This window comes from Rhopilema esculentum, chromosome 21 (assembly GCF_057945365.1).
Source record: "Rhopilema esculentum isolate cy_ngs chromosome 21, ASM5794536v1, whole genome shotgun sequence".
Taxonomy (NCBI): Eukaryota; Metazoa; Cnidaria; class Scyphozoa; order Rhizostomeae; family Rhizostomatidae; genus Rhopilema; species Rhopilema esculentum.
In genome coordinates this window covers 8,973,687-8,987,290 of record NC_142835.1, presented here as the reverse complement: position 1 = coordinate 8,987,290, position 13,604 = coordinate 8,973,687, and the positions used below count along the sequence as shown (strand labels likewise).

General features: G+C 34.3%; 2 protein-coding genes across 2 annotated transcripts; both read left to right on the top strand.

Annotated features, from left to right (window-relative positions):
- Positions 1–963: 963 nt before the first annotated feature.
- Positions 964–3,656, top strand: LOC135684524 (large ribosomal subunit protein mL41B). The gene is made up of 4 exons (XM_065200111.2): positions 964–1,120; positions 1,789–1,827; positions 2,372–2,436; positions 3,201–3,656. The coding sequence occupies exons 1-4, from the start codon at positions 1,042–1,044 to the stop codon at positions 3,318–3,320; spliced, it is 303 nt and encodes a 100-aa protein (XP_065056183.1). The 5' UTR covers positions 964–1,041; the 3' UTR covers positions 3,321–3,656.
- A 2,115-nt stretch (positions 3,657–5,771) lies between these two features.
- LOC135684522 (omega-amidase NIT2) lies at positions 5,772–12,535 on the top strand. The gene is made up of 10 exons (XM_065200108.2): positions 5,772–5,901; positions 6,664–6,782; positions 7,323–7,532; positions 8,386–8,479; positions 8,699–8,773; positions 9,171–9,249; positions 9,719–9,734; positions 10,078–10,160; positions 11,084–11,139; positions 11,747–12,535. The coding sequence occupies exons 1-10, from the start codon at positions 5,883–5,885 to the stop codon at positions 11,839–11,841; spliced, it is 846 nt and encodes a 281-aa protein (XP_065056180.2). The 5' UTR covers positions 5,772–5,882; the 3' UTR covers positions 11,842–12,535.
- The last annotated feature ends 1,069 nt before the right edge of the window (positions 12,536–13,604 follow it).

The following is a 13,604-nucleotide window of genomic DNA, read 5'->3' as shown; positions in this document are numbered from 1 at the left end:
ACTTCAATTGAATTGTTAATTAGATGAAAAATGTGCACGGCGGTGTGTGCCACGGAACATTATTTTCGACGACGTCGTTTTGTGCTACTAAAGCCCGGTTCCCATAGAATTGTATAAGTCGGGAACGTGTCGCCGATCCCTTCTTCCATGTTGACAACTGTCGGAAAGCGATAAAATATCTTGACAACAAAACAACAGCAAGCACAAACGCGTCAAATCACTTTCCTATGATTGGTTAATTATATCCAAATGATTCAGCGACGTCGGCGACCCGTGTTCCCATCAAAATTTTTTTTGGTCGTAAGAGTCGGGAAAGTTGAACTCAGATCAACTCTTCCGATTTTTTGAAACAATTTTTTGAATTCCAAAAAGGATTGCTTTGCTAGATATATTTGGTCAGGAATATGTGTGGTGTTTTAAACTCCATTGCGATAGCTTGCAACGCTTATTAGTAGAATCACTTATGAAGAAAGAAGCCATGTAGGTTCTGTTTCTACATTTGTATTTTGTTCTCTTCTTCAATTGCTGTTTGCGGAAAGACCTTCCGCAGAAAAATTGGCTGTTGGAAAGTTAGCAGGAGCCTCGTTCTCGTGAGTTTATATCTCCAGTAGGACTACGACCAAGCGAATAAATTTACAGGAAAGATTTTCTTGAAACACTAAATGTTATTGAAAAGCCATTGTTCCCTTGTTCCCTAAAGCAAGTTATAATGTTTCCTTGCACATGACGCTTTGATTGGCGGTGTCAATCAATTCTAAAATCATTTGATTAATGTTGATTAACCTTTTGAAATATAATAACATTGAATAAAATTAAATTAAATAAAGTAAGGATGTCCAAAAGCAGAACAGAAAGCTTCTGACCAAAACCATCAAGTAATAAGTTCCAAAGTTAACTTGAAAGAATGGGTGACAGACGAAGCTGGAACAAAAAGGTGGCCTCTATCTGATTTTCAACTGTGATTTGGGACGAGGCAGTTCTAAAACAGCTACCAAACCATAAGGAATCCCGTAGTCGGAGAGTGCTGTAAATTGCTGCAAAATGCAGCTCACAAGGATTCTTTTGGGTGCAACCAGAGGAGTGATGACAAGTAAAAGGGGAAACAAAAATTTTTACAAAGGTAAAACGTCTAATTTTCTTGAAAAGTAAGGGAAGTAGGTACAAAATCTAGCTGGAGGGATGACTTTCCCATTTTTTGTAGCTGAAAAGCTTGCATGCATGGTAAATGTAGCTTTGATGATATAATTGAAATCTAGACCAAGATAATTTACCGTTAAAATTGAAAATTATGCAATTTGCAAAATATATACAGCATTTATTTTCTAATTTGTATCATCATGCAATTAACAACTGGTTTGGTTTAAACAGCTGTTTTAATTAAATAAAAAAGCCTGTTGAATCGGGGGTGGAGTGCTAGGGGGCTGAGCACCCCTTGTTGATGCCAAAATTGGCATATTTATACTTTTGCTTTTGTTTTTTGCAACATTTTGTGCAAGAGCCCCCCCCCCCCCTCCTGTTATTTTGATAGAGCACTACACCACTGTGTTGATTACCATGGTCAGTCATAGGTTCTGTCCACATTTCAAGACATAAGATCGAACTTTTTACTTAGCATTAGGTTAACCAAGCAATTTTTTTAGATTACCCAAAGATATTAATTGATGTAATTTCTCAACAAACTTTTGTTTGAACATCTTCCTTTGATTGTGAGATTTTTTACCTTATCAACTGATTATTTGAATTTGTTGTTATTGTTTAATTGAGTTTGACATTATCACTTGGTCTTAGGTAGAGGTGTACGCAACCCTGGTTTTATCACTAAAAAAGGTAAAGTATGCACATTTTCGAAGGAATCTACAATATATAATATAGAGATAGATGAATTTCAGAATTCAGTTCTAGAATTATGCCTATTTAAAACTTCAAACAGGGCAGGTAAAAGGTGCATCAATATTTGATCAAACAGTTTTAAAAGCAGAAAGGCCTTTTTGCAAAACAGTGAATGCCAATTTGGTGTATTGCCCTTCACTGCTTGCTCAACCAAAGCGCTAATGATTCATTACAAGTTCCATTTTGTTGTATTTTGTATGCATAGAGGGCATAGAAAGACAGAGAAAGCTTCTCTTGAATTAATGTGGCTATTAATGCTGACTTAGTACAAGCTTGACTTTACAGGTGTTGATGCAAAAATATTTTCTATAGTCTGCCCCAAAGTTGTAGGTGGATGAAATAGAAGCAACAGCCAAAGAGTAGAAGATTGTGTACATATTCACAGTTTCATTGATCTTCCACAGTAGAAGTTTGAGCTTTAATCTATCATTTATCTACGCAAACAAAGCTTTATTCTGGATGATTTTTGTTATTTTTTTAGGGAAGTTTGTTGTAGTGCCTAAGAAAGTTCCAGAGTTTGTTGTTCCTGATCTGACTGGATTCCAGGTAATTTAGCCAAATTATAAAAAATTATAGCAATGTAAATAGAATGAAAACAATGAGAAAGAAAAAAATAACAGAGAACATGCATGACCCTACATGATAAATCAGTTGCTTTTGTTATCATTTCTCAAATTGACACTACCTCAAAGGCAAATTAACACAATCTTCAAGATCAATTTTTGGTAGCATAAATGATTGCAAGATTGATTTCTTTTTCCTTAATGTTCTGGCAGTCATACAAGTGTTTCCATGCACACAATAGATATTTTGTTTCAAATGAATTGGCCCAATCAGTTTTAGTCAGACCACTCTTTCATCTTTCTTAGGAATTTTTCAGCAATAATTAGACATTTTCTAAGTTTTGCTTACTTGTCAGTATTTGGTACCAAATTAGATAGAAAGTGATTTGTAGGCAATCACATAAATAATGAACTTTGTTGGTCCAAAAATAGATCCTAGTGGTACAACAAAAGTAATTTTGCCTGAACTTGAACATATTTTCTATGAGATGTTATGTAGCCTTTTGTTAACAAAATAAATTGTGGAAAAAACCTTGTGGATGCAATGAGAGTGTGACAGTATATCAAAAATTACCTAAATGCTAACATGTTAAAATTGTTGAATATTTTTACACTAGAGTGACTTGCCTCTTTATTATTAAATCAGTATAATTTGCAAAAATTTCAGACAGTAAAGTAAAATAAGACTTTTAATTAAATCATTATTTAGTTTCTGCATATTTTCAAATTATCTTGCTTAATTTTCAGCTCAAGCCATATGTAGCATGGAAAACACCAAGGGCGCAAACAGAACCAATGACTGCAGAGAAACTTGTCAGAGATATTAAAATGAACATTAACAGGATAGAACATTTTGAAGTGCCATAGTTAAAGTTAATATCAAACAATGTTTATCAATGTTTCAACTGTGTTGAAACCATGTTGAGACCCTGCTGATCCCATCTGCTAACCAACTGCTTGCTTCAACAAACAAATACTATCAGGAATGAGTGAAAACATGTTTACCCTGTAACTAGAAACTATATTTATGCATTTCGTTATGATAGAGTAATCAAAATAAAATTTTGTTGTACAAGGAAAATCTCTTTGAAGAGTAAATGATGGTATGGATTTTTATTCTGGCTTATAAGATGCATGTAATTCTTTGATACACATCGTTTACAGAGAGTATTGCAATTAAAGGTTGAAATTAAAATTTTTGGATAGAATTTGTTAAGTTCCTTTGTCTTTATTTCACTATTTGTGGAATTACTCCCAACCTTCTTTAGAAATTATAAATTTCCAATTAAAACAGATATTCTGAATAAGAATCAGCGTTAAAAAATTGAAAAGATGTCAAAATACTGAATAAATTTGAATTGCGAACAATTCAACTTAACCTGTTGTATAATGGGGCTTGTTCTAAAAAACTTTGCTATAAGTTCCACATCCTCATCAGCATCATCAAGGATCAATTGATAACCCTTGGACAACTTTGAAGCAAATTTCGAGTGACTTCGACCACTGACGCATAAGTAAGTCTTTAGAAGGGCCTAATTTAATGCACATGATCTTTTTATCATCACACCCGTCAAGGGACCCACTAAATGCGAATGTTGTCTTTGTTTGACATCAAAGGCTAAGGAGGGGAATTTAATAGAGAGGGGGCTTAATTGAGAGGGGGCGTTGTATAGCTTTTACGGTATTAGGTAAATAGAGACAGTTATTGAGAGAAAGAAAATCTTTGAGAAGGATAGAAAGAAAGGAATGCGCTATTCTCCCTTCCCTTCCTAGAAATTTTGATATGACAGGTTTTACACAGGGGCGCAGTGGGAGTTAACTTTTTGGGGGGGCAAAGCTGAAAATTTTCCGATAAAACTATGATTTTTCCGACAAATTTTTTCCCAATATATTCCTTGAAGATTACCCTTGCTGCATATACTGCAACACTTGATACTACAATATCACGAATGGATCTGGAAATCGTTAGCGAATGGATCGTTCGTTATACACCTTCATGTTCAACAATAGCCTTTATTCTAACAAAACTTACCAAATATAAATCGCTATAAACAAAACTGCAACTAGTTATAAATTTACACCCTACAAGTCTTCTCGCTATTCTAGACAATAAACTGTCAAGTTAGTATTTATAGCTGTTTATAGCAAAAAGTTTTTTTGGCAAATTATAAATCCCATCATAATTACTTTGCATTTATTTATGCTAAACCTTAAAAAGATATAACGCGTCCAAAAGAATAGTTTTCTTTTAACTGAAATTTATATAAACTGTTACTCAAGCAGCATCTTTCTCAAAAGAGGTGTGGCAGCATACAAATCGATGATGTCACCATAGTCTATCGACTGTAAAATATCACTTTCGACGTTGATTGTTATCAGAGAAGAAAGGCGGTCTTGTCCCATCTTTGACCGTAGCCGATTTTTTTACAATCCTCAGCTTTGAAAAAACTCTTTCATACTTTGTTGAACCTATTGGCAAAGTGATGAGAACATTGTAAAGAAGGACTAGCTGTGGAAAGGCACTTTGCAGGTTATACTTATCATCAACTGAAGAACTGAATGTAACTGAAAAGTTTTCTCTTTCTCCTGCAGCCGGGAGAGAGTTGCAACTTTCCAAAATTTACGGTAATTATTGACGAAAGAGCTGTACTCATCTCTTAATTTTTCGTCATCCAGGCCGTTATTCTTCGCAACTTTTTTGAATTACACTGCACACAACTGCCTTTCAATTGTTTTTTGAAAACATTCAGGGTTGAGCAAGGCAAAATCTGTCAAAATTGCCTTATGAGACGTGAATCTTGTATTCATTGAGCTGATAGCTGTATCTACTATCACGATGATATACGGATTCCCTATTTCCCTCTAATTCATCTATGCAATTTTCCCCTGGCATCTTTTTCTTTCTGCGTATTCGTCGCTCGACAAAACTTTCCTGTGCTAAGTCATGGCGAAAATATTAACTTTTTGCGTCTTCTAAAGCACCAGCGAATTCATTTCGAAATGAACTGAGTTGAATTTTAACTGTCGGAAATGGGAGTTTATAAAAAAAACTGAGACCAGAGCGTTAATTTCCTTTACAAATTTCAGCAATGCGATAATTCCGATAAATACTCTAATGAAAATAAGTAAGAAGGGTTGAGCATGCCCTATTTTACGACAGGTTTAAAAAAATATGCGACCTTTCGGACAGGATCGATGAAAACCTTACATTTTGTCTAATATTTCAAAATTTCCGACAAACGTTGGATTTTCCGACAATCCGACAAAATTTTTGCCAGGGGGGGCGGCTGCCCCCCCAGCCACTGCGCCCCTGGTTTTACAATACATCAACGTGGGAGAGACTTGGCTTGTGATCACTCATCAGTGGCAAGGCAACGACCTCGAGTACGATCTTGCTCTGTGAAGGAGGCCAAAGGGGTGTACATCAAAATGGCGGCAAGATCGAGATGTAAGATACATCACGAAAACTCTCTTTTAAATTTATGTTGTTGTTTAATATTGAGTTTAATTCGAATTTATCTCAATTAAACTTTCAGCTTCTATTCGATTCAGGAAACGCTGCTCTTTCTCTGCGAACTGGACTTCTGCGACAATCAGCGAGAAAATAATTAGAAATAAATAAAAGAGCATTTTACTTTCGAAAAATTTAATAATTTTTTGGAATTCAATATTTTCTGTTTATGAAGTTTTGGAGAAATGTTAGAGTGGGGGTGGGGGTATTTCAATTGCAGACGAGGTGACCCATTTCTTCATTCGAGTAAAAAGAAACATGACAAGTTTTTTGCAAATATTGATCTGTATATGTTTTCTGGTTTAAATTGTTGCAATTTCACTCTAACCCCAGTGCCAGACTTTGTAGACAATGGATATGGTTTTACAGAAGAGAGAGGTTTTAGAGAATGCGCATTTTCCAAATAATATTTTACAAGGAGCTTCGTCCCTTAAACATATTTGAATTCTTATTAGAATTTAATAAAAGAAATTATTTGCCTTTATATTGCATTTACATTACATTTACTTTTTTAGCTATGTTGTGAGTCAGTTAGAAATCTTTAGAAGCACAACAATAATATAATAATGGTTTGTAAAAAGTTCTCCATTATCTCACCTGTTATGTATGTTATTTTAAGGAAGCTGCTGTATCTTCATAACATAGAACAGATGATCACCATGAAGCTTCTTTAGTTTTAATCAAACTTCCTTTTTGCAGCCATGCTTCTTGCTCTTGTGCAGTTAAAGGTAACTGGAAATAAAGCAGAGAATCTGAAAAATGCTCACTCGTTGATAAAACAAGCTGCAGATAATGGTGCAAAACTAATTTCTTTGCCAGTGAGTTTGTGATTTCATTTATGTTAGAATAAAAAACTAGGCTTTTTACAGGTCACAAAATGCACATTTCAGTCAACCTTTCTCTGTTTTGCAATATGCAGCCACATTAAAAGTCCAGGTGTAGGTGGTACAATCATGTTATATACTTTCAGCAGGTAAAAAGGTACCTTTTTGAAACACAAATAAGTTGAACTAGGTAGACTTTCCTTTTAAAGTAGGGGTGTGATAGTAAAATACTGGTTTTTAAAACTGAAATCTCTTTTATTCAAGGAAATCAGGAAGTCTAATGTAAGATTATTTCCACCCAGGCAGGCATTTGCCGTAGAACCGATAACAGATACCCCAAGTCTCACTTTAACATACTTCAAAAATTTGGGAACTATGGAAGCTTTCTTAAGATTATAACACAGAGAATAGATTTTTAGTTCAGAGAATAGACTTAATGTAGGCAATGATGCAATAATATACTTAAGTAATGCACCTGATAATTGAGCTGACATATTATCTAAATCATTTTTCTCTTTTGCATTTTACTTTAAGGAGTGCTTTAATTCCCCATATGGAACTCAATACTTTGCTGACTATGCAGAGCCAATTCCTGGGGAGACATCCAATACTTTATCAAAAATTGCCAAAGACTTGCAAGTTCATCTCATCGGTGGCTCAATACCTGAAACACGTGGTGATAAAATCTACAATACAACAACAGTATTTGGACCAGATGGCACACTAATTGGTACATACAGTAAGGTAATGATAAGATTTGATATGTTCAGATGTAATCCTCACGCGGCTTTTTCTGGCTTCTAACCTGAGCTTCTAAGCAAATTAATATCGTGTCAAACAGATGTAGCCAAATATGGATGTCTGTTCCAAACAAAATAAAATACTCCTCAACTCTCCAAATATACAAGAAAAAATCTCAGTATTTTCATTGTTAAATTGTACTTGTGATCTTTGCAAGGAAAATATATATAACATCGGTTATATTTGATTTATGTTAAATTTAGGGTTGGTAATTTAAATTAATTGGTTTTAGTTAGCTTGAGTATAGCTAGAGATTGTATCAACTTTAAATAAAGAAAAAAGGCATCTTTCCACCTTATTGACTAGATGTTTTCAGCAAATGTGCATGTTCATTTTTCAGTGAGTTTATTTAGTTTCTATTAAAAGAGTTAAGTAGCAAATCCTTCTTTTTTATTACACTGAGACTAGTGAAAACCTGCAGCACTAATTGTATGCATCTACAAATATCTGGATATTTTGAATTCAATTAATTTGTCACTTTTTGGATATATAAAGCATTGATAATTTGTTTTGATAAGAAAATTTCTCAAAGTCATGTTCTGTTAATAAAGGTTTGGATAAATGAGGTTAGTTCAATCTACATGCATTGTATTTGTTTCTAAAATGTATATTTAGATAGTTCAAAGAAATCAACATTTGATTTTTTCAATTTTTGAACACTAATACTATTTTGTACCATATGAAGTAGGAACCTACTTCTATTTATCTAGCATTTTCACCTGATATTTTGTATTTTAATTTATTATGTTTCTTTCTTCTCTTTCATTTTATATGTAAAACTTGTTACTCATTTCAGATGCATCTCTTTGACATTAATGTACCTGGGAAAATGGTTTTCAAGGAATCAGAAATTCTTTCGCCTGGGAATAATTTATTTACATTTCAAGTTGGTAAAGATCTACTTTTATTTTTGACAAACTTTTTGTTTTCTAATTTCATTTTCTATCACAAAGTACTGTGGCATGTTCATATTTGAGATTAAATTTTGAATAGTAATTTCACAAAGTCTGTTGAATGCACTTGTCTAGTAAATAGCAACAGGAACTGGATTTAAATAGTTAACTTTTTGGATCACTCCCACTTAATCAATTTGTTTTTGTGTCTTTTAGGACCCTTAAAGGTTGGCCTTGGTATATGCTATGACATGAGATTTCCAGAGCTTGCCCATTTGTATGATAAACAAGGTAACTTGTCTGTTATACTTTACAAATGGCTTTGCACTTTATAGCTGCCTCCATGTTTGATTTTCATGAAACTTTTTTTAAATATTTTCACCTTTGTCTACATGCTAATCTGCTGTCTCTAGTTTTCTTACATTGAACTATTTTTGTTGGACTGAGGCCATTATTAGCAATCTTTTTGTGTGATTCTTCTGAACCACTTACGATTTGCCAAAAGTTTATAAATTCAATGATGCAGTCTTCTTATAATTTTATTTAGATTTTGATCTTAACCTTGTTGAACAAAGTAAGGCATCAATATCTTCTCCTCGAGAAACTCAAAGCCCATGGTTGTGGCGTGATCAAATAAATGTGTTTAAAATTTACATAAAAATGACCACTCAATTGTACAATTCTCTAGGTTGCAATCTGTTGATATACCCTGGTGCTTTCAACATGACCACAGGACCTGCACATTGGCACTCTCTTGTCACTGCCAGGTATGTTTGTACCAAGCTTCTTGTAACATTGCCCCATAATCATGTGCCCAAATGATAATTGTTTTCGAGCTGTTGGTAATTTAGCTATCCTTCTATCAATAATTTGTGGTAATAATGAAAATATTATGTAAAAAAAATAGAAAAATTTTATCAATCAGGAGTTTTTTATAATATTAAGACCATTTAGTGGTCTTTTTCAAGATATGTTTTTTATTTGATTGTTGATCAGGTTTTTCCAACTACTTCTGAAGATTTTTTTCAAAGCTTGGTTTTTTGCATTGCACTTTTAGTGAGTAAAATATTTTACCTAGTACATTTAAGATTTTAATTTGTCATTTCGAATAAGTCGTGTGTACCATGATTCGTATTTTGTCCGATATGTCCTGCAAAAATGTCAATCCCAGCCTACATTTATGAAAATTAGCTAATTCATTGCTATTTTTGATTGTTGAAAAATTATCTTTTTCAGGGCTTTGGACAATCAGGTATGGGTCAGGACTTGATTTTGTATAGTTCTATTGTCAAATGACCTCAAATCTACTTTGACTTTGCTGCATTTTTCAGTTGCATCGCACCAGTAACCAATTTATGTTGCGTTGCATTATGTCAAAATTTTTAGTTCAATTCTTGCTTTCAGAGCTGCAACACTTCTGGTTCTACACCTTGCTTTCAGAGCTATGAATCTTTTGTCATCAAATTGAGTTATTTTCAAGGTTCCCAGATATGTGAATCTGTCCTTGAAACACCTGATTATCTATGGTGTATACCGGGAACATTGTCTCCCCATTGTGTTTAGATACCTTGCAACGTATCTGTCATTTCTTGCAGCTCTACGTTGCCGCCTGCAGCCCTGCTAGAGACGAGAGCGCCACCTACGTAGCTTGGGGACACAGCACCGTCGTTGACCCCTGGTAAATCAGTTCATAATATTTGACTTTAAACATTTTTCATAATTTTAGAGACATTTTTAGAGATCGCTTTTAATGGTTCTTATATACTCCTGAAAACATACTATATGTTAGGAATTTCCTTTAACAGATTAGTAGTCTTCTTTGAAGATTCTAGGACATTTTACCACAGGTGTGAAAAATTGTCGGTTGTTCAGCTAAAACAAAACAGGGCAGGATGATTTTGTCAGGATCCTTAAGTAGGTATCTTTAAATGCATTTGACTTGCATAAGTATAGCGAATCCAAAAATAACTCGGTTAGAGCACGTGCGTTTGAAAGGAATTCGAAACTACTCACGTGAAACCACTCTAGTATTTTGCCAATTTGCTGAAAGGCGGAGACTGTTCACATGTTTTTCTTTGTGCGCAATATGATTGGTCAACCGCTGGGGGTCAGATGGCTGCAAGCCACTTTTACCTGTGTCGAATGCCTTCAAGTTGTGGCACAATGTTTAGAACGAGGATAAACATTTTACTGGGCTCTAGATAGTACCGTCTTCCTGAAGAATGATTCTGGTTGAGCAACTCGTGGGAATACAGTCTGCGAGAGTCTGGGGCTCTCAAAAGATTAACGACCCGGTAAAACAGAAATGTTCAACTGTAAAGTTATGAAAATAGTCAATCAAGATCTCTTTCGGCGGAAAAGCAATATCATCGAAAATCTGCCTAAATGTTCCACGGTGTTCTATTTTACATGCTTCATTTGTCAGTAAAGTATAGAGTGTTCTTAAGCCATCCAAATGTGTGATCCAAAGCTAAAGATATTGCTCTGGTGCCTGCATGACCTTTGAAAAGCGAAGTCCCTGCTACTGAATAATAAAATGATTTTAGGCCACGAGGAAATCACTTGAAACTGTTTATAATCAAAGATGTAACTTTTTTTCAGGGGAAAGGCTGTAGCCTCAACAGCTGAGAAAGAGGATGTCATCTATGCAGAAATAGGTATGGAGAGATTTCAATATTGCTATTAACAATGGCCTGATTTTGGCACTGAGCGTGGAAACATTAATTGGCAATTCAGAGCCGTCTTGCTATTAAGGGCTACTTTGACGATATATGTCGCTCTCATTTTTTTTCTCTTTAAAAATCTGTCTCTACAACAGCAGATAACAGCAGATGAATGAATGAATGAATGAATGAATGAATGAATGAATGAATGAATGAATGAATGAATGAATGAATGAATGAATGAATGAATGAATGAATGAATGAATGAATGAATGAATGAATGAATGAATGAATGATAAATAAGTGATTGAATGAATGATAAATAAGTGATTGAATGAATGAATGACCGAACGAGCGCAGGAATGAATTAATGAAAACCAAAAAAAGGAAAGAAAATGGATGCAAATATGTCAGTTTTGCAGCAGGTAAACGTGTTGTCGCATTGTTACAATGAGGGAAAATGGTTCTCATTCACTCGGCTTTTGCATTCTGTCTTGTAGTAATATGCCAGCGGTGTCTCATCTTAACCTCTTTATGGAAATTCACTTACTCTTTTTAAAATCTTTAAATTACTGCAAAATTGTTTTATTTCCTATTTCAGATGCTGATTACGTTGATACGATTCGCAATCAAATTCCAACTCATTTTCAGAAAAGGAAGGATATTTATCAAGTTAATAATCTTCTGGAATCGTGAACAACTATTAATGAATTTGTTGAATGAGAATTTATGAATTTGAAACACAATAACGTCGCCTTTACCTGGAAAGTGCCGCGCAAGGCTTTGGGCCTACAATCCCCTGTAGCGTGTAAGTTTTATACAGGTAATTTCAAATTCACTTTGCTCTTCAATATTTTGCTGAGCAGGTGTTTTCTCTAATATAAAGGCCTCTAAAATTGTCGTTATCCAATTGAATATTATGCAAATTTTGGAATTTAAAAAGGTTTAACAACTACAAAGTATTATGTAATTTCTCTTACAGATGGGTCAGTCAGATCCTTACACTTTGTAAACAAGCTCTTGTTTTGACCCAAATTGTAAAACATTTACTGCCCAATTCCTTTCACTTGAAATATATTACCAGGAATTCCCTGAAAGCTTCCAGTTTTAGGTCTGAATGTATTTTCAAAAAAAGCCCTCCATGCCCCCCCCCCCCACCTCATTTGGAACGAGTATGGATTGCAACAGTTTTTTATACGAGAACGCTTGCTTTACACGAAGTTCGTAATTTTTGAAAAGATTCAGTCAAAATGCTTGCTTAAATGGCCTTTTTTATTGTTGGGTTTTTCTTAATTGATTACATATAAAGCTGAAAGCCTTTTGTCGTAATTTTTGTGCAGTAATGTATTGAAGTCGTGTTTGGTGGATGTAACAAAAAAATCCTTATGAACTGCTGCATCAGTTTCTTGGCTTGAACCTAAAAATTTGATAAAAATTCACCGCATTTCATGTTAACTTTCTGTACATTTTTGTTGCCACATTTTTATTACTGAACTGTACTTTTCCTTTCCTCTATTTATGTCGATATTCTCCATCCCATTCGAGCAACACATTGCTGCCTAAATCTCTGATTTACCCCAGATGATTTAGTTTTCTCATTTAACTTTTCCTATTTAATGTTATTTCACCTCGGGTGCAATGCAGTATTTCTTATACCTCTTTCCATCACCTACTTTATATTACCTTCACACTGAGTTTGTTAATTCTTTTTCGTTTTTCTGTGATTTGTCTTTCCTTTTCGTACCAGCATTTTCTTTCTTTCCCTCAATTTTATCTAATTTAAACAAAGCATAAAATCTTTTTCTTTTAGTATTCTACTGTGTTGATTCTAGCAGGTGTAGAAATGATTGAAACATTCCCTTGAATTTGTCTCATAGTCTTTTTCCTCAGTCTTTTTCTTTTATTCAACCAGCATTCCAATTCATAAATCAGTGATAGCACAATTGTCTTTTCACATATCTGCTCTCTGCATTGCTGATGTCATGAACACATATTAAGGCTGTGTAAATCAGTCTAATACCAATGGTATTTTGCCCGCCCTCTCTTTTTTTCGCTTTTCTCGCCTTTGAATTTAAGTCTGTTTTTCAAACATTTTGCCATGGCGCTTATACTGTATGTAGGTATGTCTCTAAGATATGCTCATCGGACTCTGATAATTTGCCACTTTCACCTAAGTCCGATTTTTGCCAATCTTCTGCCGTATTTTTTTCTGGACTGCCGAGTGGCTTATTCATTCATCCCTTCACCTTTTTTTCCTCTAATTCTGAATGGTTTCTTATGGTTAATAATCATGAGTAGAAGCACAATAATGTCACCAGGAATGATCTCTCAGAAGAAATTATGAAAGCGAGTTGGATATTACAGACATTCTGTTTACAGGGATGTGAGCTGTATCTAATTGTTTTGATTTTCTTCTCAAAGCTGTTTACAATAAATGTTCTTTTGCCACAAATGTAACA

Coding starts and splice junctions, on each gene's coding strand:
- LOC135684524 (XM_065200111.2), top strand. CDS start 1,042: ATGCAGCTCACAAGGATTCTTTTGGGTGCAACCAGAGGAGTGATGACA. Junction 1,828..2,371: donor TGGTTTTATCACTAAAAAAG/GTAAAGTATGCA, acceptor TTATTTTTTTAG/GGAAGTTTGTTGTAGTGCCT. Junction 2,437..3,200: donor CTGATCTGACTGGATTCCAG/GTAATTTAGCCA, acceptor CTTAATTTTCAG/CTCAAGCCATATGTAGCATG.
- LOC135684522 (XM_065200108.2), top strand. Junction 6,783..7,322: donor CAAAACTAATTTCTTTGCCA/GTGAGTTTGTGA, acceptor TTTTACTTTAAG/GAGTGCTTTAATTCCCCATA. Junction 7,533..8,385: donor TAATTGGTACATACAGTAAG/GTAATGATAAGA, acceptor TACTCATTTCAG/ATGCATCTCTTTGACATTAA.